Source organism: Taurulus bubalis, assembly GCF_910589615.1.
Source record: "Taurulus bubalis genome assembly, chromosome: 17".
NCBI lineage: Eukaryota > Metazoa > Chordata > Actinopteri > Perciformes > Cottidae > Taurulus > Taurulus bubalis.
This window is the reverse complement of record NC_136605.1, coordinates 19,207,122-19,231,814: the sequence shown is the minus strand read 5'-3', so window position 1 is coordinate 19,231,814 and position 24,693 is coordinate 19,207,122. Positions and strand designations below refer to the sequence as shown.

General features: G+C 45.8%; 1 protein-coding gene across 1 annotated transcript in view; it reads right to left on the bottom strand.

Annotated features, from left to right (window-relative positions):
* Nucleotides 1–24,693, bottom strand: part of srcin1a (SRC kinase signaling inhibitor 1a) — a gene marked incomplete at both ends in the record, with an annotated part of 88,259 nt that overhangs the window by 12,245 nt on the left and 51,321 nt on the right. The window contains 14 exons of the mRNA XM_079232887.1: nucleotides 28–167; nucleotides 356–611; nucleotides 721–1,027; nucleotides 1,962–2,109; nucleotides 2,418–2,548; nucleotides 3,391–3,566; nucleotides 5,435–5,595; nucleotides 6,331–6,351; nucleotides 7,606–7,733; nucleotides 8,104–8,205; nucleotides 8,566–9,389; nucleotides 10,902–11,197; nucleotides 12,146–12,341; nucleotides 19,274–19,300. Coding sequence (XP_079089013.1) covers nucleotides 28–167; nucleotides 356–611; nucleotides 721–1,027; nucleotides 1,962–2,109; nucleotides 2,418–2,548; nucleotides 3,391–3,566; nucleotides 5,435–5,595; nucleotides 6,331–6,351; nucleotides 7,606–7,733; nucleotides 8,104–8,205; nucleotides 8,566–9,389; nucleotides 10,902–11,197; nucleotides 12,146–12,341; nucleotides 19,274–19,300 — 2,913 coding nt within the window. The remainder of the gene's footprint in view (nucleotides 1–27; nucleotides 168–355; nucleotides 612–720; nucleotides 1,028–1,961; nucleotides 2,110–2,417; nucleotides 2,549–3,390; nucleotides 3,567–5,434; nucleotides 5,596–6,330; nucleotides 6,352–7,605; nucleotides 7,734–8,103; nucleotides 8,206–8,565; nucleotides 9,390–10,901; nucleotides 11,198–12,145; nucleotides 12,342–19,273; nucleotides 19,301–24,693) is intronic.

Genomic DNA, 24,693 nt, shown 5'->3' with positions numbered 1-24,693 from the left:
TGTGCTTTTCAATGTCCTCCGTCTTACTTTTATACTTTTTCCAGGAATGAGGGGCTCCCCGCTGCGACTGGTGAGGCTCGGAGAAGACGGGAAACTGCGTCGAGGTGGTGGAGGAGGAGGAGACTTGGAGGGCTTCTCTGTGCGATATCGTGGCACCGTCAGCTCATCTGGAGAAAAACATCGGGCATCTTGAGAAAGGACTTGAGAACAAGCTGTGAGGCATTTGAAGGCATTACAATGCATGTGGTTGAATGTTGAATTTAGTTCAGTGAACACAACATCTGATGACCTGCAGGGCTCGTAAAACTGTTTTCAAACTAGTTGGATTCACTTTAAAAAGAGCTCTCCATCTCACCGGAGCCCCGCCTGGATCCTCCCTCTTTCCCGGACAGCTTGTGCTGGGGCTTGCTGATGCGGTGCTCCGGGACCCCGCTCTGGAGGATCTGGCAGGACGGTGTGTTGGAGGAGGGCTTGATCTGCTTGGCGGCGAAGTCCAGGTCTGGAATTGCTTTCAATAACTCGGCCTGGGTCTCCTCCAGCAACCGGTTGATGTCCTGGGCGCTGTACTGGGTGAGAGTGGCTCGCTTCTCCTCCCAGTCCCGCTCTGCAGCCTGTTGGAGTGCAGAGACCGGTTTCATTTAACACACGGACAATGTGGTGTCGTGATAGGATTTTCTTTCAATGCAGACTAAGGTGGAAAACAGAAGAAATAAGCCCTACCAGTCGGACCTCCACGGATAAAGCTTTGTCAGCTAAAGCCCGGCGCTCCAGCTCCTCCAGGGCTTTGCCCTTGTGGGGAACAGGAGGGTGATTGTCCTTGTGAGTCCCGGTCAGGGTCCCGTGGCCTCGGCTGAGGCTGGCGTGGGGGCTCCAGTTGGACAGGCTGTTGCCGCCCCCAAAGTCATTCATCGTGAGCTGCGGGCTGGTGGAGATGTCGAAGTCCGAAAACTTTCGCAAGTCATCGTTGTGCTTTGATGAAGGACTAGAGAAGTCCTCCTGCTTCTTCCACACACCCTCATTGGCTTGTCTGGTAAGACACAGAAGAGGAATTCATTAAACAACTCTTTGAAATGTAACACAAGCAGAAACATGAATAATCCATTCTTACTTGAAGGGAAAACTATTGTTGTTCAATGCCAAAACATTGTTTTTTGGAAAAAGCTAGGAACACTGTAAAGGGCGCAAACCTCGCCAATTCTCTCTCTTTCTCCCACAATATGAGAGGAAAAATGAATTTGATAAGCTCTTTTGATCAGTGAGGTTAATTAAACCAGAAAGTGCAGTGCTTTTTTGGACACACGGCTGATTAGGAGATAGACGACAGAATGCTGAAAGGCACATTTTAAAAATCCACGCTTGCCATAAAATTGAAAGTATTTTTTCATGTAGCTGAAAAGAGCCTTCGTTAGAGAGTTACCCATAAAGTCAGGTGGTCACTCTCATACTAGATGCTGGAATGCACCCTTCATGACTTACACAGACATTATGACTGTAATTCACCTCTCTATCTCGGCTGGTTTTAAGAGCTTTGGCTTCAAACAATAAACGTTTAATGGCGGAAATATCTAATCCGATTTGACAGCAATATCTAATCAATTTGTCCTCGGTCCGAGGCCCGTCTGTCCACCACGTTTTAAGAAAATCCATAATGTTCTGCTGACTCGCAAACAAAGACAGGGTGAAAACATAATCTGTTTGGCAGACGTACAAATGGATAAGCTTTCATCGAATTGATTACAAATGGGTGCGTTTTCGTGGCAGCTAATGTCGGACATATTTCACTGCAAGCGTCACTATGTGAGAATGCATCGCACAAAAACACTTACATCCGAATTTATAGGATCACTTTAAAAACTGTCCTCGCATTGACTTGAAGATGGAAACGTTTTTAAGAATGTGATGCACAATCAGCTTCTTTAAAGCGGGCGCATAAAGCACACGGGTGCTGAGCGGGTGCATACTTGCGCATGGTGGCGAGGGTGTCGGTTACAGTCTTGCAGCGTTTTAAAAGGGCGTCGAGCCTGTGCGGCTCTTCTTTCAGGAACTTGACGGCCTCCACCTCCACCCTGAGCACCACCCGCATCTTACTCTGCAGGCCTGGGAACTGATCTGCAGGAGGAAAAAGCAGCGGTAACGCAAGAAACCAACCATGTTGCCCCCAAACGAATCAATTCAACGTGTCAAAAGCCCTTCATGTTAATCAAATGAAACATTTTTTAACTAGTGTAAACGGTCAGCGGGTTCATTAAGACAATGAGCCATGTGAGACTGATTAAACGCTTGACATGTCGGCTGTGGGTGACAAAAAGTTAATCAGCGCCTTGGTGAGTAATTAGTGCTTTATAAACTGTCTGCCTGACTAAAAGACTGTTTTCTGTTTTTGTGCACAGAATGTGAAATGCGCCGGCGTGACTCACTCTTCAGCTCTGTGAGTGTTTCTCCCAGCTTCCTCAGAAGAGTGGCCTTCTCCTCCAGCTCCTGCACCGTCACCAGCTTGTGGTTGACAGACGACTCCTTCTGGATCTCCTCCACCGACTTCTCCAGGTCGCTGTGATGGAACAGACAGAAGGCTGAACACCGGGGATTCCTCTGCTACACTTTAGAGTCGACTGAGAATTAGTTTGAGTTTCAGTAAAACCTCGGCCAATAAACTGTCTCTCCATCAGCTTGGCAGGAGGAGCGACAGCTCTGGACAGATGAACTGGAGGAGTGTGGCCGGGTGCGCCAAAGTTTTTAAAAACAGAGAATCTGCCCAAATGTGAGTTTGTTCGGCTCTGCTATCGAGCACGTGTCTGGTCGGCTCAGCCTTAAGTGACGTAATGAACGAGAGCTCCGTGTATAATTAAGCAAAAATAAATTGGCTATTAGCCAGGCATGAGTAACCAACATTGATTAGCGGAGATCATCTAACAGTTCAACCAATTAGACCGCAATCAAACCCGCCGCTCAGAGAGAGATCCAGGAAGTGAGACCCAGGACTTATTACCAGCGGAACGTTTCCACATGTGAGACAGAAGCAAGTTATCTGATTATTAAATCTCAAGGTAGCTCTCGACTCGAGTTTTGCAGTCACTTCAATTAGTTGCTGCACCGTCTCGTACCTCAGATCTTAATAAGCATCTTGCTCTGTGCCGGGCTTAATTACAGTTACAATTTCATCCTATCACGGCGTCCGCCTGCGAGTCGTGTAATTATAAAACAGATATGAACTTTGTTACGTTTTGAAGCAATTACGAAATATGTGATGAGACTCATCTTAAATGAGATAGCGGCCAATTTACGTATATATTTTCTATTCAATTCAAGGCATCAATGTTTCTTTTGACGGCTAACGTTCGAATTATTATTATTAATAAAAATAAAAAAAGACATTATCATCCCGTCACTGACTGGAGCTGCTGGATGATGAGCTCCTCCTCGTTGAGGTACTTGAGTCTCTCCTCCTCCACCAGGAGGCGCTGTCTCTGCAGAGGATCCTCCTGCTTCCTCAGGGCGTCGGCCACGCGCACGTTCAGCTCCGCTTCTGTCCGCTTCAGCAGAGTTCGCACCGAATCCTGGTTCTCCATCTGCACGCACACACACACACACACACACACACACACACGCACACACACACGCACACACGCAGGCATTCAAACACAATGTTACAGATGTTATTGCTCTTTCTTCAGCAGGGCCTGGTGTTCACTCTGCAAACTTTTTGGAATTTGACTTTTATCAACGTTATCCTCGTTAACCTCGCGAAATTATTTGATTAAAAACTGCTTTCATTGCAGCAGAAAAACAGGACAAAAAAGAGGAGACTCGCCGTCGCCCAAGGCTTTTCAAAGCAGACCTCAGTGATTTACAGTAGCTGTGAAGGAGGGAAGGCCGTGGCCTCTTGTTTTAATCTGCGACCTTCTCTGCCACGAGAACATTTTGCTCTGGCTGGTTATGTATCATGCAGCAACCATGGCATCAGATGAGTCTTTACCCTTAAGAGCACTGCTAGCAAGTAGCTCCCTCCGTGTGTGTGTGTGTGTGTGTGTCAGCCCGTGCATATAATGTTTCTCCTCACACAGAAAGCCTGAGGAGAACGAAGGCTGTTTGTGGACAGAAGCACTGAGCGTGAACTCGGCTCCCTCTCCGTGTTATAAATGGAATATTCTACAGGACTGCTACGTGTAATACAACTCCCTGCGATGAAAAACACCTGGTAAGCAAGAAAGATGAATAATTGATCGGCCCTTATGTTCCAGGAGGTTGCAACGCACCGATATCGCTAACATTTAAAACTACTCAGTATTCCCCCAATATACCACCGGCACTGATGCCGCAGATGCATCAAGTCCAGCACTGGGAGTACGATCAAATATTAAAAAATATATTAATATATATATACCTAAAAAAAAAATGTCATTGATTTTATTTTATTTTAATCGTTTCCTCCCTCTCTCCCAGTTGCCTGTCTCTCCCGCACACTGTCTCTGAATAATTCATGAGCGGCATGTAAAATTTAAGCTGTTGGCCATCGCCACGGGCGCCCATATTCAGGTCCAGGTGCAGAGGTCACGCTTGGGCGCACCTACAGGTACACAGCAAGCTGTCCTCTGTGGGTACAGCACAGCTCCCACTGTTGGGCCATTTCTAGAAGCTCGGGTGACTGCTGTCAGGGAACAAATAAACGTGCCACGGGCCCATCATCTGTCACTCCTCCGGTCTCGTTTCCATTTGACTCACCAGCTCTTCCTGCTGTAACCATGGCATCGCTGGCATCAGAGGTAGACGGCATAGAGGAGGACAGCGTCGCCACATTCTCGTTAACTTTGTGGCATTTCATAGGAATCTGCATGATTCTGCATCACACCATGTGAACGAAGCTTTTATCTTCCGCTCGTTCTATTTTATTATAAATCCTCAAAAGGTACGTTGACCTCAATGTGTCAGGAGGCAGCAGAGCTACGTGAACCTGCAGCTGTTATTTACTGTAGGTGTGGTATTGAAGAGAAGATCAAATAAACATCAAAGCCAGCGATGCTGCATGCAGAGCATGTGTGTGTTGAAATACTTAATAGTGTGCATTCAACTTCATAAAAATGTTAGATTGACAAATGCTTTTAGAAACTTTGAAGAATTCTAATTGAAGACTAATTTAGCTGTTTTCTACAACTTTTGGGGGAAACTGTGGAACAAAAGCAAACCACATATAAAGTGTCAAATGTGGTCTGAGGGACTAAAGAATGATTGAGTTTAATGAGGATTTATCATAATAAAAACTATATTTAAGAAAGAACAAACAACAAAGAAAAGGAGACAAATTATGAAGTAGAATATCAAAGAAATATTTGAAATGAAACTAACTATATTCATGGGTATGAGACCACTAATAGTATATACCACGTGTTGTTATTTGGGAGAACAGGCTCTTTATTTTCTCGATGCATAAACGTTGTACCTGTATTTTGCGCAGCTGGCTGAGCTGCTTGCGCAGGTCGGTGGCGTTCTGCTGCAGGCCGTGCAGGTGGAGCTGCATCTTCAGGCGCCCGGCGCTGTTCACCGGCGTCGTGTGAGAAGGCGGCGGCGGCATCAGAGCTAGAGGAGCCGACGGCGTGTGAGCTGCCAATCACAGAGCGGGACACAGAGCGTCAGCAGGAGGTCGTCGGGGGAAACAAATTGATTAGTCTGCTGGGCATGTGCTCACGTGAGGCTTTCAGTCACGCAGCAGGACAGACACACACACACACACACACACACACACACACACACACACACGCACACGCGCACACACAGGACACGGGCTCAAAGAAGTGCACGTAAATAGAGCATCTGGGCACACACTGGAACGAATACAGTGTGTGAATGGTAAAAAAGCACCATATTCACAAAACTCTAATAGCCCACTGGGAGATATGAGAGCTCATGCTATTAGTAACCCATATAGAAGTGCAATTAGTCTGTTCAGTAGTGACACACAGGGGGATAACCATGCTCTTATCTCCACACAGGGCTTTGCGAATATGACCATTGACTCCTCAGTTATTCTCACACACACACACCTCCTGAACACACGCACACTCATACACATTTACAAAGGAGAGCCAAGTCTGTGACAAAAACAACTTTCTGAAATTCCCAAAGGCAAAGCCAAGCAGAAATTCAAAAAGTAGAGACGGAGACAGGAGGGAGGGTTGGGGGTTCGCTCTCCGGGAAACCAGCCAGGAGGAAAACGTGAGGATAGACGCCGCCAGCTAAGCAGCAACACCACACACCCATACAGCGAGCAGAGAGCCACGAGAGAGTCTGAGAGGAGAAATTAAAAAGGGCGATATAGAGGAGGAGATGGCAATATACCTTTCTGCTTCAGCCGTCCAGCTGGAATATAGAGAGAGTGAGCCGGTTACCGAGAAATTAATGAGAGGGTGATAGAGAGTCAAAGGAACGTCTTAAAAGTTCATATTTACAGAATGATGATCCTGGAGAGAATTTTTATCGACTGCACCAGAGAAAATGACTCCGGTGGCGGCTAAGTGTTTTGAGCGCTGTGTCAATTTGTGCGGGCGCTTCAAAGACTACCGTGTCCTTGCTCTGGCCCTGTGAAGGTCTGGCTGCAGCAAAGAGCTTTGTTTGGGCCAAAACCGAGACACAATTAGGGACATGGGACAGAAACGGGAAGGAGAGGAATTATATTTGTTTCAGAAATGCTATGTACGGCCTACACAAGTTGGAAAACAGGTCCTATCAGTATTTTCCAAAATTCTATGCAGAAAAATAGATATATTTTTTTAATTAAAGTCTGACAGTTTGATAAATAAACATTAAATTAAACATCTATGCATCCACCACATAGATAGTGACAAAATAAACCTTCCAAACTGTCTTATTACCTCGCCAAGAAGTTTATGGTGTATGTCGGTTTGTTTGTTTCTGCTTCCTGTATTTTCACTTTGTGAGCTTAAAACTTCCCCATAATGGACAAATTCATTAAATACTTATCTGACTGAGAAGGACAATTATCAAGTGTCTTTTAGTTCCTTTAAAGTCTCGATGGCCTCTAACTTTAAAAATTCTATTTATTTAAATGGTGAATGAGTCATTTGGAGTGAATCTCTTCTGGAGAAAAACAAAAAGTGAAAGAGAAGAAAGAGAAGGGAGTGATGTATGAGGTGGAAACTTGACCAGTTCGAATCCGTTAAAATAAACTGGTGTGTTTCCATGTTCAGTCCGGTTCATTTGGGCAGGTGTGAAAGCTGTCAATCAAACTCTGGTGCAGAAAACAAGGCGGGTCTTGGTCTGTTTCTGAGTGTCTCTGAGTCCCCAGAATCTGACTAAAGATGCAGAATAGTTTTCTCTGGGTTTGGACCAAATAAACCAAACTGTGCCCTTAAAATAACCACCTCCACAATTATGAACTGAAGAAGGTGATGAAGACAGCAGCTTCCAGCTTCCCACTGTGAGAGAGTAATATAAACCAGGAGGTCTCCATCACTGCCTGTTTGTGTCAACGATCCCATTTTAAAATTGCGGTGCATTGTTTTTCCAGAAAAAAAAAAGGAAGAAATCACAATAATTTCTGCACAGATCAGCATCAAGAGGACGCAGAAGGCAGGAAACGCTTGCTGTACTCACGTCCAGTGGCGGAGCCTTCACTGTTGGATTCGGTCTTCTCGCTGGAAGAGAAAGGTAATGGCCGTGAGAACTCCGTCCCTTGGTCCGGAGGGCAGCCCGCCATCATGCAGAGACGCAGCAGGCCGCATCTGAGGATCAACGGCCACAGGGCAAGGCAATTACAGTGCTAACGCTAACAGCACGACTACTGGACACTAACAAGTGGTCTTCTTCTTCACGAGCTCCTGTTGCGTTCGTGAGGCCGAAGTGCCACGACAACACTGTTCCAGGTGTAAACTAAAAATCTACTGAAAGGTGATCTCACACATCTCTATGTATCGAGGCATGAATCAATAGCACTGTGCCCTGAAGCTAATGTTTAGTGCTGCGTACTCACACAAAGTAATGACTCTGATAATAGCATGCTGCCGCTGCTGTCGATAACGCTGCCCGTGTGTCTGACCTGAAGCTGTATCTGTGGGTTTTAGACGGTTAATGGGGGATAATGGAGGGTCTTACGTGCTGTCACTGTCTGGTGCTCTGGTCAGCACACTCTGGACCAGGCCAGTGAGGCTGGCTATCTGCTTCTCCATTGCTTCCATGCGCTCCAGACGATGATCCCTGCAAATGCAATTGTCACAGATCGATCACCAAACACCGACGGCACAAAGGCAGAAGCAGAGGATTACAGAGAAATGGACAATGTCTACCTGTGCAACACACGGCGCTGTAGAGTAAGCAGCTTTAAAAGTACCTGTGAACTTGGTTTAAAATATCTAATTGTAATATCGTAAGTTACAATCAAAGTTTAAGAGAAAACATCAATACAAATTATAATAATTCACGATGATAATGATCCGATGAATCAGGAGAGAAAACACAAATAAAGAAACATTTCATGCATTAAGCAGATAACATTGTGTTCATGTCGCTACAAAAGGCAGATTAATAAAAATAATCCCCACACAGACTGGCACTGACCGGCTGATGTCCGGGTCCTGTCCAGACATGGAGGAGCCGAAGCCCGGCGTGGCCCTGCCGCCCTCCCCGGGCCCGGCTGTCAGGCACAGAGGCTCGGAGCCGGAGCTGGGCCTCGACTTGGGGCTCTCCACGAACACAGAGGAGGAGGCCGAGTCCTTCCGGAACGACTGCCTGACAGGTGAGGCTCTGCTGGGCGAGCTGGAATACGAGTCCCTGTCCCTCATCTGCATGTCGGGGATTTTCTGCGGGGACGACGGCGGCATTCGAAAGCCCATTCCGAGTGTGGCGGAGGAGTACGTGTCGGAGTAGAGCGAACCTCCGGGCTTGTAGAGGGAGTCGTCCATGTCCCCTTGGAGAGCAGCGGCCGAGTAGGTGCTGAGGGAGCGCACGGAGCCGCGGCGGTACAGGCCGCTGGTCACGGGGAAGCTGAAGGGGTCTCCGATGGCGGCTAGCGACTGCGTGGAGGCGATGCTGAGGCGGCCCTCGTGCATCAGGCTGTAGGGATCCGCGTACAGCCCCTCGCTCTTCATCAGCGCCATGTTCTTGGCGGACACCTCTTCGTCGGGCTTGACGTCGCGGCGCTCCAGGATGGCGCTGGGCGAGGGGGACATGCCCACGTTGGCCCCGTGGCCGGCCGAGGGGTGGTGGGGGTGCCGCGGCTGCTCGTGCTGCGAGTGGGACCCCGTGAAGGCCGGAGGGCGGCCGCCGCTGTAGGAGAGGCGCGAGCGCGACGGAGAGCCGGAGGGCGCCGCGGCCGTGGAGGAGGGGAGCGTGTTGGTGCGGCGAGTCGGGGAGGAGTCGCGGGAGGAGTACACCATGTCCCTCTGAAAAGGAACAAGCGAGGATGACGGTTACCATGGAGACGTACGGATGAGAGCGCGCCGCCTTCCCGCGAGTCAGTTTGACACGAAGGCGGCTGAGTCGGTGCAGGCTGATGGTTTCTCAAAAGACCAATTATAAATCCAACTGCAGAATTTATTCTACAAAAGGTATTTGTTGTTATTACGTCAACGACAGAAAAGAGAACTGTCACTGAATAAAATACAGTTTTCTGTAGGTCACACGTTCCTATTTAGAGCGCGGCGATAGATTAATTTCATCAATTCATTCGACTTCATGGTTTAGGGTGATGTTTAAAAATTACAATTGATCTTCACTTTAAATTAAGTTAGCTTCCCTGAGCTCTTGTAGTTCATAGTAAGGAGTTCTCTTCAGGTAAAATATTTAACATGGCAGCATGCCTGAGGAAGAGCGAGGAGGAAAGCATAGATTTTAGTGAAATGTAATAATTTATCTTTCGTCGGCCAAGTTTTATTTTAAGTTTTATTGGCTTATTGTTACATAACTACAAGCATAGTTTGAGTCCAACCTCAAAATCAAAACATATGTTTATATTCTATTAAACAGAATTTAACAGAGACAAAGCTATTCATTCACACTGAACAAGTGAATGCCGTATATTTGTATTACTTTCCTCAACCTGCCTTTCATCATAAATGCTTTTCACCCTCCTCTGCATTTGTTTTTCTCATTTCTTTTCTCATTTCTGCAGCTTTAAAAAGCCAAATACTCTGTTTCCCCTTGTCACATAAGTACTTATTTGCTCAACACAGCCCTGTTTCTAGCTACCTCGCATGCGGCACCATGTAATACACAGAAATGCCTTTAAGATTCCCTGGTTTTAAACTCTGTGGATGTATTAAAATGTAGATTGTGTAGACAGTGCTGGCCAGCTGTCTCTCTACCTCTTTCTGTTTCTCGTACACACACACTGTAAGCGAACACACAAAACACACAGAGCAGCACATGCACACACAAGCTACACATCGTTTTACGCTGCCTGTTTGCATGGTTAATCGCAGTCGTATTCTCAGCATTGTGTGAATATAATGCAGATGGTAAGCACGGTTTTGGTTTTTTTTATGAAATAATTAGAAAAAAAAGCTCTCCCTTAGGCTTCCTTGATCTTCACTGAAGCAGAAATAGCTTCGGATGTTAAAATATGCTCATTTCACAGAGGAACATTGTTCTCCGGTGTCTGCACAGCAACAGATGGCCTACTTGAAGATAAGAAGTACATTTCCAGGAGGAATACCTGTTAAATTACTAACCCACGTCCACAATAACAGCCTGTCAAAGTTACCATTGAAATATTAAGTACACCATTACCTTGCCGGAGAAGCACGCCGCTGCTCTTCACGTCGAGGCAGAGCGTTATAGCGCTTCTCACTGGCAGCTCATTTGTCAAACATCAGACTAGCGGGAGATCAGACAGCTTTCTCTCTCTAAAATAACCCTGTTCACCCTCTTCAAATCCCCCTCCCCCTTCTCCTCACCCTCAGGTCTCCGTTAGCCAGGTGTGCGGCAGCAGGGTAGGAAGCGTAGATGGGCTCTTTGCGGAAAATCTTGATGATGCTGCGGTCCTGGATGTCCCGGACGTCCTCCAGCTCGTAGAAGACGTTGCGCGCCTCGTCCTTGATCAAGATGGCCGTGTTGGGTGACTTCAGCATACCTGCCGTCAACTTCTGGGGGAACATGTGCACGATGAGCGCGTGCAGCGTGTCCAGGCTGCTCAGCTCGTGGGTGATGTGAACGCGGCGCGTCTCATCTCCGTACTGCAGGAACAGCACGCCTAGAGGAGAGACGGTCGAGTCAGACGGGCACGGGGTTTGGTGGATGGAAAAGAAGTACGAGCAAAGCAGTTCTGTCAAATCTTTGTAGCATTACGTTTCCATTTTTAGAGATATGGTGGTGCCAATTATGATAAAGATGTTGTGTGTTTTGTTTTACGAGATCCAGATAGCAATTTGTATCACTGACAGAGAAGAAGACTGTGCTAGCTGTGTGGGAATGCATAGCTACGGTGCATGTTTATGGTAAAACTGTTTTTTACATTACTACTTTTCATAAAATAAAACCTTTACTTCCTATCAATATTAAAACGGCAACAATGGATATCAAATTACCCCCAACACAGCCCGCTTGTCAGATAGTGCAACCCTCGATTTTATAGGTAAAAAAATGAGTCTGACACCTGACTAACCTGAATATTCATCTTCATAGACCAGAGGGACAAACAAAAAGAACAAGCAAAGCAAAGAAAGACCAGTGATTAAAAGTCAAGCAGTGTAAGGTAGATATTGCAGACGAGTTGAGGAGAGAAGAAAACAAAGTGGTTAGTAAAGAGACATGGAGAGGAGAGATCTACTTCAGTCTCAACTCCTCATTCAAAAAGTGACCTTCCTCAGTGACGGCCACTTTAGTTTTACTCACACTTTTCTTTCTAAATCTCACAGACAAAACACACTCCTGCATGTGGAGATCTCACTAATCCGGTCTTCACTCCCAAGGCCCTTTTGTAGTAAACTAAATAAACAAATAACTACCTACGCAAAATAGTATGCGTTATTAATTCCAAAGTAAATATAATAAACTACACTTTCAAGCTGATTGTGTCAAAACTGGAAAAAAAGATTTGCTATCTGAGGAATCTGAGGAAAGTATAACGCTTTGTCCCTTTCTGTGGAAGCGCCAGTCCAACCAGCATGTTGACACAGCCAGCAATGCTTCAGATCTTAACCTGGAGATCGTAGCTTATTCTGGCTGGCGGAGCGGGAGAGCGGCAGGCTCTGGCGGAATCGGTTCATGCGGTTGAACCCGACGGGGACGTCGGCTTCTGACATGGTCTCCAGGGATTCAGCGGAGGCGAAGGAGAGCTTGGCGGCCTGGTCGGCGAGCCCAGACTGGGTGGACTGGGAGTGCCGTGGACTGCGGCTCTGCAGAAGAAGACACACGGAGGGGGGGAGACACAATCATCGACTGAGAAGTGAAATCAAGGCGGAGAGGATGGATTGGACAGGGCCGATGGAGTCGGACCAACGGGAAGAAGAAGAAAAAAGAGACAGCGAGCACACAAAGAGACGCCACACAATCAACCACATAACGAGATTAACGAGGCCTTGACGATGAATTAGCCACCAACCATTCACTAAGAATTAGCAGCGTCACAGTATCAGACATCCGTTGAATGCCGCAGCAGAAAAGCACAATATAATTGTTCTCAAATGGCACGGCACTCCAGGGAATCAGCAATTTATGGATCACCTATGGTGGTTAAGGAGCAAAATTAGGGCGGAAAAATTGCTCTCCAGCTCAGCGTGAGTTATGTTGTGTTTGCTCCACTTTGCACACACCTCCCGACTCCTGTCCCTGTGCTTTAAATGAATGCTCGTGGGATGGGAGGAGAAGCTCAGGCAAATCCCACGCCGTCACTGTTGGTTCCTCCCGCTGGCCTGGTCTCTCGGTGAAAGACTGTTAGTGCAGCTGGGGCTGAGCTCACTGAACTGGCTCCCTGATCCCCACACCGCCGCAGCGTCTCCTCCAGCTCAGAGGCTTCTGTAATGAGCTCCCAGAATGCTGTCTGTTGGTTGTTTGGATGGCAGAGGCAGAGACATCCTTAGCCACAGTACAGTAGCTGTGCCGCTCTCCTCCTCCTCCTCTTTGCACCATGAGCACAGCGGCTTCCAAGGATTTCCTCCTCTACCTTCTCCGAGTCAAACTGCAGCATGGATCTTTCATTAATGTGAGACGTGCAGCAGCTACACAGGCGGCCACCTCTGTTCTCAGCAGAACGACATAAACATCCATTCATTATTTGACAATAAGACAAATGTATCTCTAAAATGACATTTAAAAAAAGTGGAGCTTTACAGAGCCACGAGCATGCCCCTCTCTGAGTGTTTAATTAATCAATTAATCATGTGACTACTTTATCAGTGAGCTAAATGAGTGCTGCTGATTTAATGTCAATCAATTGATCAAGTCATTTTAGCTGCACTACAGCCAACTAAACTAAACGAGCCGCAGCGACGTGTAACTACTGCCATCACAGGTAATTTGCTCTTTAAATTAACGGCTATGCTTTCACACGTTTGTTTACGAGTAGCGAAGCGGCATCGCGGCCCGAGACGCCGCACGGTCCTGTTGGTAGCGTGCGCTCCCTTCTGTCACTGTCATGCATAATTCAGTCGCACGCACGCACACGCAGAATGACAGCGGCGGTGTCCGATGATAGTGGCGGCAGACGGTGTCTGAGCACGCAGGGGGACGGTGATGCTGACAGATAACCCCCACCGTGTCTTCTAATAGGCTCATTCATCTAAACTGTGAACAACACAGTCAACAGCAGCACGTACTGCAGCGGGGTGTCACATCCTGGCCGGGTACAGCGGGATTGTAGAGACTTTAGGGGGTTGGACGCAGGACTGTAAAGTACGGTTAGGTTCCTTGTAAATTAACTAGATTATCTTTGAAACCCTTCTTTTAATTCTGGCTAGATTTCACTCATTTTAGGAAGCAAAATTCAATTAACTTCATCTTTAAAGGAATAGTTGGAAACTTTGGCAAATGCACTTTTTCTCGTTCTTTAATTTATATGTATTTAGAGACACTCTCATGTCTGTACAGTAGTCTCCAGGAAGTTACCTTTGGACAGAGCTAAGCTAATGTACTTCCAAGCTAAGCTAACCAGCTGCTCATGTTAGCTCATAATTACTGTACAGTTGTGAGAATACAAAAGATTCTCAGTTAGCAGATGAGCACATTTCGTTAAATGCTTTATTATTTCTGTAAAAACAAAAACCCTTTTTTTTCCTCTACATATCACCGGGCAGTTGACTCAACCAATTGCAGGTATTTAACCTGGAAGTGGATCTGAAGTGGAACCAGCTGCCTAAGACCGTCCATACTTACTCAGGAGAAGAAACACCCCGAGATATATTTGGCAAATAAATGCAGTAGCAGCTTTCAGTGTGAATGGGACCGGCTGAAAAGACCACCATGTCTAAGAAAGGACATTTCTTTCGGAGAGCATCTGCTCATATTTCCCCTGCATGGCCGAGGGGGAAACACAGAGCATCTCTGTTTTTCGAAATCTTGAGTCATTCTACGACTGCATGCACACATTTTATTTCAAGGCTAAATCACCTAGTTGGAGCTTTTTATGTAAAGGAAAAGGGGAATTGAGAGCACGGTGCTGCATGACTGAGCTCGTGTCTCTCGGTGTTTGCAGACTCAGATTTCTGAACCGGTTGAAAAAAGAAAAAAGAGTAAAGTTCTACTCTCCCTGCTGAGCAAACACAATGAAACGCACAACGTCTTTGAGCATTTGAAAAGCGCTATATAAATTAAAAGTGTTATTATTATTATTACAACGTATGCACGTGCGTACGCTCAACAGCCGCTGCACGTCAGCTCGCCGTGTTACAACAGGCGGTAAACACTGACTCCAATATTGGTGGTTCACGCAACATGAAAACCAAAAATCTCTCTCTGCAGTCGTTTTGCATTGTAAATATTCCATGTGAACGCACCATCTGCTCGTGCATCTGGTCCTGCGAGACATGTCAGTGTTATACGTGATGGAGTTCCACCTCCCTCTTACAGTATGTCGCTTCACCATCCTCCCTCTCGCTCCACCTCAACCTTTTTCTTTCCGAGAGATCCAGACTTTCTCAACAGCACTCAATTACTGTCGAGAACTCCACACTGTTATAAGGGCACGTCAGAAGAGAGGAGCGAGGTTGAGCTGGGTGATCGTACACGGAACAGACGTGAATGGAGTGGAAAGCGGGACGCGGAGGCTTGACAACAGACCTGAGGCTACAAACTGCATTAAACTCAACGCAACCTCCCACATGTTGTGTCTTGTTACACACACGCACACAGACACACACACACACGCACATTGTGGTTTCAGGTCAAGTGATGGCATGTATTTTTTATGCTTGAGAAAGCACAACTCGCTTCGATGTCGTCTTACTTAGTCTGCAAATCTCTTAACCTTGCACATGTTTATTTTTTCATATTTAATATGAATGTCGACTTAAAAATTAATTTGCAGTTCGCCCATGCAGGAATGTTTTGGTGAAAGATGCAAAGGAATAACTGGAGGACCAGTTAAACACGGTATACACTGTAATGAAACCGCGTGGATGATTTTGTGAAGCCTGGCAGCATTTTACAGAAAAGGTTTAGCGGTGAATTCCACGCCCTTATTTTAGAATCGGGTTGTTGGAAACTATAGTAGGCTTGTTTTTAATATTGCTATGTAATGTTAACATTTAAGACTGCTGTCATATTACATTTAACTTTGTGCAGAGCAGACAGACCAGCTTGTTCGCCTCTTCCAGCCATCTGCGGCTTCATACTTCTCATTACTTTCTCATAGTTGAACTGCACAAAGTAATGCAGTCCTACTCTTGTTTTTCCCTCAAGATTAATCAACTTTTTGGAATTGTCATTGGACAAAATCGGGGTTCTGTTTTTACGTTCAGTGTGAGCACCCATGCACGCGGCCGACGGTGGATTATTGATCCGTGCACAGGGTGAGCATAAAGGTCGCCGGTTTTGACTGCAGATTCAAATGTGCAATATTAAAATAAATACACAGTGGTTACGTAATTTGCGTGTGTCCTCGTGTAGCTTCATGCTGCTCACAGACGTTATTGAAGGTGGGCGTGTCTCTCTGCTCCAATCCCTGTGTTTTTTTAACACATTTTTAAACACATTTTGGATGGATATTACCGTTGCAGGGAGACTTTGCCTTCACAGGACAAGGCTCACATGTCCCATTATTTATATTTTGAATCATGTTTTATTGACGATTCCCTAATTTCCCGCCTGATTTTTTGCCTTTTTTTAGGATCCCCCCCATGATACTTGTTTTTCATTTCATGAGAACGTCTATAGGGTAAAATAAAAGAAGAGTACTTCATGTACTTGATGAGAAGTATCTTTTATCATGTACATTATATCGGGTAAAATATACCCAACGTTATTTGTAACGATAGTGTTCTAGGGTCAAACAGGAATAATCCCTCTCAATCATCACCCAGAAGTGTGTAGAGAGGGAAAAACATAGGGACTCAAAATATAAAGGGATGCCGACCTGGAAACCACTTTCGAAACTTAGAGAACCCTAAAATGACATTTTAAACATTTTACATATTTGTTTTAATAAACACAAGAGAAAGAGAAGAACGAAGACTTTATACACAAAAGAGTAACGAAAAACCGAGCCAAGCTCTCACCTTTGACATATCTTTGAGACAATTGTGTAGTTGAGATGCGAGTATTTGCTATATTTTGGACCTTTCTGGGCATCAACCTCGATTAAAAACTAGCAACCAGGCGCTAGAGATCGTATGTGAGCGTCCATAAGGAAGCTACAAAAACGGTGGACATGTTAAGTGATGTTGAACTTGTATACGATCAACTAGAAACGTCAGAGACAGACGTGATGCTTGTGAAATGACAAGGAGGGGTTTGGCCCTTTGAGTGAAGGTGTTAAATAGGTAATATCACAATCCTCACACCTTAACCGCATCTCTTCTTCTATTTTTACCTCAAGCTTCTAATCATACGTTTCCCTTCCTCGTGTTTTTCTGTGCCCTGAGTTATCTGTCTTCCTTTTTAATCCCTTGCCTCATGTGTCCACTCCCAGAGCTGCTTTCCATCAACAGATCTGCCTGAAACCTCAATCTCTAACAGCGGAGGGCAAAGCCGCATCCTGCTGCCACGATTGTGCTTTTGCCGTCTACATTTTCTCCCTTTCAACTATAAACCCGGCTCTTTCTCCACACAAAAAAAACCCTTCACAGCACTTTTAGAAAAACGGAGAGAGAAAACAGCTCCCTAAAATCGATCCATCTCTCCCATCCAATTGTCTCTTCTCGCTCTGCCTCCACTATCATTATTTCTCTCCATCTTTTCCAGCTCTCAGGCCAATCTTCTGGTCGGACACACAATCCCCAGCCCCTCTGGAGTCCCGTCTCAAGAAGGTCATCAATGCACGGAACAAATTGCTTTGCCAAATTGCTCTGATTTGTGCATCAATGTAAAGCAAGATTTTTTTTTCTGATAGAAAACAGAGAAACAGGAGCTAAAAAACTTGACAGGGATCAACAGATAATATATTTTAGGACACTTATTTCACTGCATTAGTCCATGTCCAACACCTGCAGCTTTTGTTTATAGAAAGCATTAATATCTGATTACATCCTTGATATACACACACAGGTAAAAATGAGCGTTCTGGCTTTATTTGGGGTTTATTTTCAGCAGGCAGGTGAATCCGGAGAGTCGGGTTTAGATTAGAGCCGGTGGGATGAGGGAGCAGGATGAGGCTTTCAGAAGCTTTACTGCCAAATGAAGCGATGAGACATCAACGTAAAAAAAAAAAAGAGCTGTTGACAACAGAAAGCAAAGAGCTTCAGATCTGTTACCGCTTGGACCCTTTTGGTTGTTTCATTCTGCAGTTTAATACGCTGCAGCACCTTGAGGAGCCAATAAATAAACCCTCCCTGCTCAGTGATTAAACTTCCTCACTTGATGCACTTTGTGCTACAAAGAGCAGCTCACTGTACGGAGAAGATAAGACACACACACACACACACACACGCTTTCTGAAGGGCTAGAGCCGTTAATTGATTAGTTGGGCAACTACTTTCAGTCAGTGCTTTTCTCTGCTCCATATTGATTTTACACTGAATGGCTTTTGAGTTTTGGACAAGAAACCTGAAGCAAAACGCTTCAAAATCTCTTGAAGATTTTTTCATCTTGTTTTTTCTCAATTAAGATTAATTGGGAAAATAATCCAATATCGTTAGTTGCAGCTCTATTTTCAAATTCAACGTTTCGACATTTTCAGATCTTTTGTTTGATGTTTTGAATACTGACAAACCCACAAGTTTAGCTGAAAGTCCTGCAGAGTTCCAGACACTTGACTGTGTTGTGGTGCAGATTTATGGGATAGACTGGGCTCTAAATTCTAGTTGTCTGACCTCTTGTTTGAAGTTTAAGTACTTGTGGGAGTCGGGGATGAATTGCTTAGCCTTCATTATGGGTCAGGGGATATGGCTATTGATATTCAGTGACATTTCCAACCTGTACAAATGATATCGTAAGCAGGGATTCAGACGACTACGCCGCAGATAAACCCTGGGCTCTTCCCTCACACACACACACACACACACACACACTTTCTTTAACTTGCTCTGTTTAGATAACACACCTCCCTGTCTGCCTTTGAGCAGTGTAATGCCACAACAAAGGGAAACACATTACGACACACACCAGCCAACAAACGGGCTCAAGTCTTTAAATCCAGCATGCAAGATTAAAACTTTCAACACATTTTGCTGCTGGCTCTCTCGGCCCATAACCTGTGGATAACACACCCTCTGCAGCCCGGCCGTGACTCAAGCCTCGGCGCTAATGTCGTGTATTATTTCAGTAATGCTTCAGCGACACGTCTGAAATGTCTTCTTAATGTCTCAGTCAGTCTGAGTAATACTTCAGCAAGGTCACATGGCTTCCAGCCATTAATGCCAGCCGCCTGAGGTATCATAAATCCAGAGAGAGACGTCTTCTGCAGATTAAATGGAGCTGGAGAAGTTTAAGCTGTCGCCACCCCTGACACCTCTGCCAACGCAACCCCACACACACACGTGCGCGAGCACACACACACTGCCAGAGGAGCAGAGCGATAACAAGTGAGCTGGGTGTTGCAGAAGTCAGAGGACAAAGGAGATGGGCTGGTGATGCCCGAGGAGTCTGACGTAATACAACAGCACAAAACACACACACACACACACACTGGACAGGAGACTGACAAACGCACAGGGACACTTAGACACGCAGCACTGACCTTAAAGCTCCAGTAGTTGGGCTGTTGCTGTGACGTTCATGAAGGACAAAAGAGGGAAGGGAGGGAGACAGAAAGAGAAACATGTGAGATACTTCTCTCATGCTGGTGGAAGTTCACTGACAAAAAGAAACCACAACGGTGCTTCATACAAGCTGGACTGGAGAGAGGATACGAGTGTGAATGCAGGCAAATGCATCTTCCCCATGAAGCATAACCAGTTGCATGTTTCTTTTCTGACAGGCAATATATGGAATTCATTAAAATCGTTGACACAGATCCATCGAATCTAAACCACAATCGTTAAGTGTGATTGGTTTTAATGCAGTGTGTGTGTGTGTGTGTGTGTGTGTGTGTGTGTGTGTGTGTGTGTGTGTATGTGGGGTGGGTGGGTCTGTGTTTTGCAGGCGTCGGGTTACAGCGCACCTGAAACAAGATTGTGCTTGCTGGCCTGTAACTGGTGAAGGGGAGGAAATGAAAAGAGTGGAATTGAATCAAGCAGCAGCCCACTCCGTTGTTCCGACGTTGGCCTCTCTCCCAGAGTTCTCCACCGCCGGCGAGCCGCCGCTCTGCCTGCTGCTCGCTCTCCGCTGTCTGCGTCGCTCTCCCTCCACCCGGATCTCGCCGCCTCACCTGCCCGCCCCGCCGTGTAGGAAATAGGTGCTCGCATGTTGCTGTCGGGATGTGAGCTTTCCATTTAAAACGTAATCACCCCGCAGTCAAAACCAGGCCAAAGACAGAAAAAGAAAAAATTGGGCAGAGTTCATGAATTTTAATTCTAATCCAAACTCTTATTCTAGTTCTTATTCTTATCTGCAGCCCATTTTTTTTGTCCACTCAGCCGCCCTCCTGCAGGAACCGCGTTATATTGCTGCTGCACGGGTTTGAAAAAGTGACAGGCGAGTTTTGATTTATGATAGTTGGTGGTTTTTCATCATCAGCTTTCCATTTTAATACTGTCTCTACAAAAGCTTCCATTACTTCAGTAAACAGGAGCATCACAGGGAGCCTTTTCAACCGATTATTACTTCATTGTAATCTAATCTTCCACTTAATGTCCCCTGATTTGGCCCCGATGCCATTCGGTGACAGTCTGCTTCACTTTATGCTCTTCTCTCCATCTCTCTCCCCGACTCTCTTTTCTTAATGCACTGCGGTGCAACTTATTGTTTGGATTTGAGACATTATCGAGTGTTATGGTCGCCCTAATCCAAAGAGGTAATGTTCATGGACAAGAAGACACCAAGCCACGATTAAACATTTGGTCAAACACAGATCTGATGCAGCTCAGCGCAGTGTCCCAAATCAATACTGCACACTAATAGTATACTGCAAGTACTGCATACACAAATGTGGCAGTTGGTATGCAAGTGTATTCTGCAGTTTTGTACAAATGTCAATCAAACTTTGACTTTGAAATGACACCCTTAATAACGGTAGCTGTGTCCCAATTCTATACGAGAGATACTTACTGTATATAAATGTATGTACCGTCTTAAAGTATACTGTTGTGCAGTTTTTGTCACATATGTACATTAAGTTGTGCATTTAACCCATCTTAAGTATTTTAGGAGCAATGGGCGCCCGGCGAGCAACTTCAGGTTCAGTGTTTCGCTCGAGGAGACTTTAACATGCGGGCGGGGAGAACCTTGTGATTAAAGGACGATCCGCTCTTTACCGAGCCTTATATTTAACCGTTTTATACGAACAGGAAATGACACAATACTTGCGCCGTTTGGGACTTTTACTGTCAGCTAGACTTCACAAAGACTTTCAAATCTGCAGCAGTTGCTTCCTGTTTGCAGAACTGTTCCTGCAGCTGCTTCACCTCTATCTACAAGTGAGCAGCTCCTCCTCTTTACTTTACTTCATGCACCGTTCTAAGTTCACTATATTTGTCACTTGACGGAGCTGTGAAGCTGCTGCTCTGCTAACGTGCTGCTCGCCGTGTCTTAAGGGGAATGCGACGCGAGAACCCACACAAGAGTCGAGCAGACTCAATTTGCATATTCGCATCTTTGAGTCTACTTGGTCACCTTTCCAGTGTTAACGCACCACGTACTTAAAACCCACTTAGAATTAATAGCAGTGGTCTTAGTAGAGCAATAAGATGGAAATTGGACACAACACAGTCGAGGTATAATATAGATGAAAACAGTAGTGGCGACATAATGAAACCTATTACAACTCATCTATCTAGGATATAAAACTGAGTTCAATTATCTCAAAGCCGAAAACTGAACCAAGTGAATGTTCTAACCTTCATTCTGAAAGGTAGAAGCTATTCGATGGCATTTTAATGTGCATTATTCTCTCCCAAAAAAAAACAGTGCATATACCCGCCTAGACTCACTGGCACTCAGACAAGTGGGACACTTAAAAGGATATGGAGCTTAATCTCCTCCCACGCTTCCCCCACACACATAGAGTATACATTTCTACCCAAATATGTCAAAGCAATTATTATTAAATACAACTCTTTGATGTGACGCTGAGGAGAATTCTTGTCTCACAGCTAGTTGTTATGTAATATGTTTTGTCATATTAATGTTGCTGTCCAGGAGGATTAAAGGATTACATTCTCCATAATGGGTTAATACAACTTTTTCTTTTTAAACACCCACATTTATAGCAAATTTCTATTATTATCATCACATAGTTAGTTTCAAGCAAGGCACAGGTCATGGTGGGTAAAGTGATTCACTTTCAGGGATGAGATGATACATGTGGTTGGACTTGAGTTACTACCTGATCATGTGTCATGTATTCTGTGCGGCCGGTCAGTCAAGCTTTGTCCTTAAAAAGCTGCTGAACTGGCGGCGGCTGAAGGGGCTCCATCGGTGCGTCATAAATAATTACTGTTCACTTGTTCAGACGACGTTAATGATTTTATTTCCCCGCACAAAACTAAATGACTGGGTTGGCTTTAATGGTGCAGACGTGATTTGTGGTCTGGTGTGTCTGCCTCTGCCAGCCTTCCTCTTGTTTGTCGCTTTAATGAGGCTTACTCACAATTCCCAGGTAAAGTAAACACCATCATTCCTCGTGGTGCTTTCACCGTCGCTGCGCCGGCAACCGCAGACGCACTGAACTTGGACTTTGAGTTGCAAATACTGCACCGAGAGGGTGTGAGCGCAAACTCCAGAGAGCCGATTTGACTGCCCCGCAGCGTCCCTTTTAATCTTTCTATCATTTTTCTGCTTGCTGCGCTCATTAATGAATCATTCATGTCATATGCATGCACTGTGCTGTAACTCTGTTATGTTGTTCATTCTGTACACATCCACTGCACGTCAGTCCATCCCTCCTCTGTTGCTCCTGTTCCGATGCAAAGGTCCTGGAGGTTGTGCAGTGTGTAAAACCCTCTGAGGCAAATTTGTGATTTTGGGCGATACGAATAAATTGGATTGAACTGAATCCATTTCTTTTGTGCAGACATTACATTCAAGAGATTGTTTGATACTTTGTCCCGCTAACTCCCTCGATGACGGTTGAGACTATTGACTCAGATTAATCTTGCCATTATTAAAATCCCGTGGTATTAAATAAGCTTTGATCCCAAATGAGACAGTGCCACTGATGTTTGCATTGAGATATCTGATTAAACATTTGGGCTGAGGGGCGAAAATGTAAGTAAAGACACCTCTGTATACATTTACTATGTATGTGTGTACGTTACTATGTGTGTGTGTGTGTGTGTACGCGTGCGCACAGTGTCGGCTACAGAGCTCCAACAGAAGGACGTAGCCTCACAGAGTGTAGCGCTGCGTTACCTGACTAGCATGTAAAGCAGGCTGCACTCACACCACCCCTCCTCCACCTCCCGTCTCTTTCTCATGCCGTCATCCTCTCCCCTCTCTCACCACAACCATTCTTACTCTCTCCCCTCAATCCTCCTGCGGTCTACAGTGGCGTTACGTTACCGCAGCCTCTCGCCTTTTCTCTCTCTCTCTCTTGATTTAACCCCCCAACCAAAAACCAACAAACAGCACAAAATGTACAGTTCACAGTATCGTCTCGCCTGCTGAGCATACATATGCACGCTGTCACCACAACAACCACAATAAACACAACACGCGTGGAATGTAATCCCAGCTGGCACATCCTTATCCCCCACACACACACACACACACACACTCACACACACACACCTCTGCAACAGCATCCAGCTACCAGTATCAAGCTTCCAGTCCCGTCTCACCTGCAGTGCACCTGTCCACCACTCCAGTCATCCCCGGCTGTCCGTCAGGTGCAGCGTATCCTCATCGTGTTTTTACCCGTCTCTCCCTCCTCCCTATGCTGTTCTAACCCTCCCTCCCCTCTCCCAGTCTACCACTCTCTCCCCTTCTCTCTCTCTCTCTCTCTCTCTGTGTCTTGCTATCCAGTAGCACATGCGGCGGAAACTCTTTATTTAATTCATTACAACACCAGCCGATTAACTCCTTCGCAGATGGGTGGCTGGCTCCTGCTGGTGCTAGCTAATTGAGCAGCGGGCTGCTTGACTGGCTGCTGCGCTCGTCTCCAGCTCCTCCTCCTTTCCCCCCCGCCTCCCTCGCCGTCCATGCTCTGCACATCCACGAGATGACAAGAAATCCTGGGCTCTGCTTCCCCGTGCAGTGAAAAAAGACCCTGTCACTAGAGGATCTGTCCACTCTCCTGGCTACTGCTTAAAATATATATTTTTTGAACAGGTTGCCTCGTTATTCCTCTCTCCCTTCCGTCTTCATCAATGTGCAAGTCCTGCTTCTCTACACACAACCTGACCTTTGCAACGCGATATCCCTACTTGCCATTTATGGGAGAGGTTGCCACGGCAACTATGGACTCCACCTGCCTTTCACTCGCTCTCGCTCTCTCTCTTTCTCTCTCACTCCCTTTCTTTCTGTCCTGTCTCTTGGTGTGCTTCATCGGTCACGTCACGTTGAATTTTTCACCTTTTTTTTTTAACACACAGTGTTCAGATGACCGCATTTGCATTATGTGCATTTAATACGTTTATGTGTGAGACTTCCCGTCTAGCTTGGCAGCTCAGCAGGGCGTATGTAAAGTTCTGCAGGTCCTGGCAGCAGTGAAACCAAGAAAAGCTGGGCTGTGACAGTTTAATGACAGCCTCTAATAACACAGACACAAAGACCTCCTGACAGCCTTCTCTCACTTATTCTCTCTCTCTCTCGATTATTTCAATGAGCACAATGTGAAGCTTTGTGCGACTCTCACTCTGAATGTTACCTGACAAGAGGCTTTTTGTTGCCTGACGAGCCATATGACCGGACTCAAACTATTAAGTGCTCTTTCTCTCTCCACGCACGGCGTCATTTTTCTGTCACCAAAGTGACAACCCCGGCCATATCGATTGCAGAAGTAAAGCGCACTGAAACGCCGAATGAGTCACGAATCTGCAAATGGCCGTAAAGCGATCACAG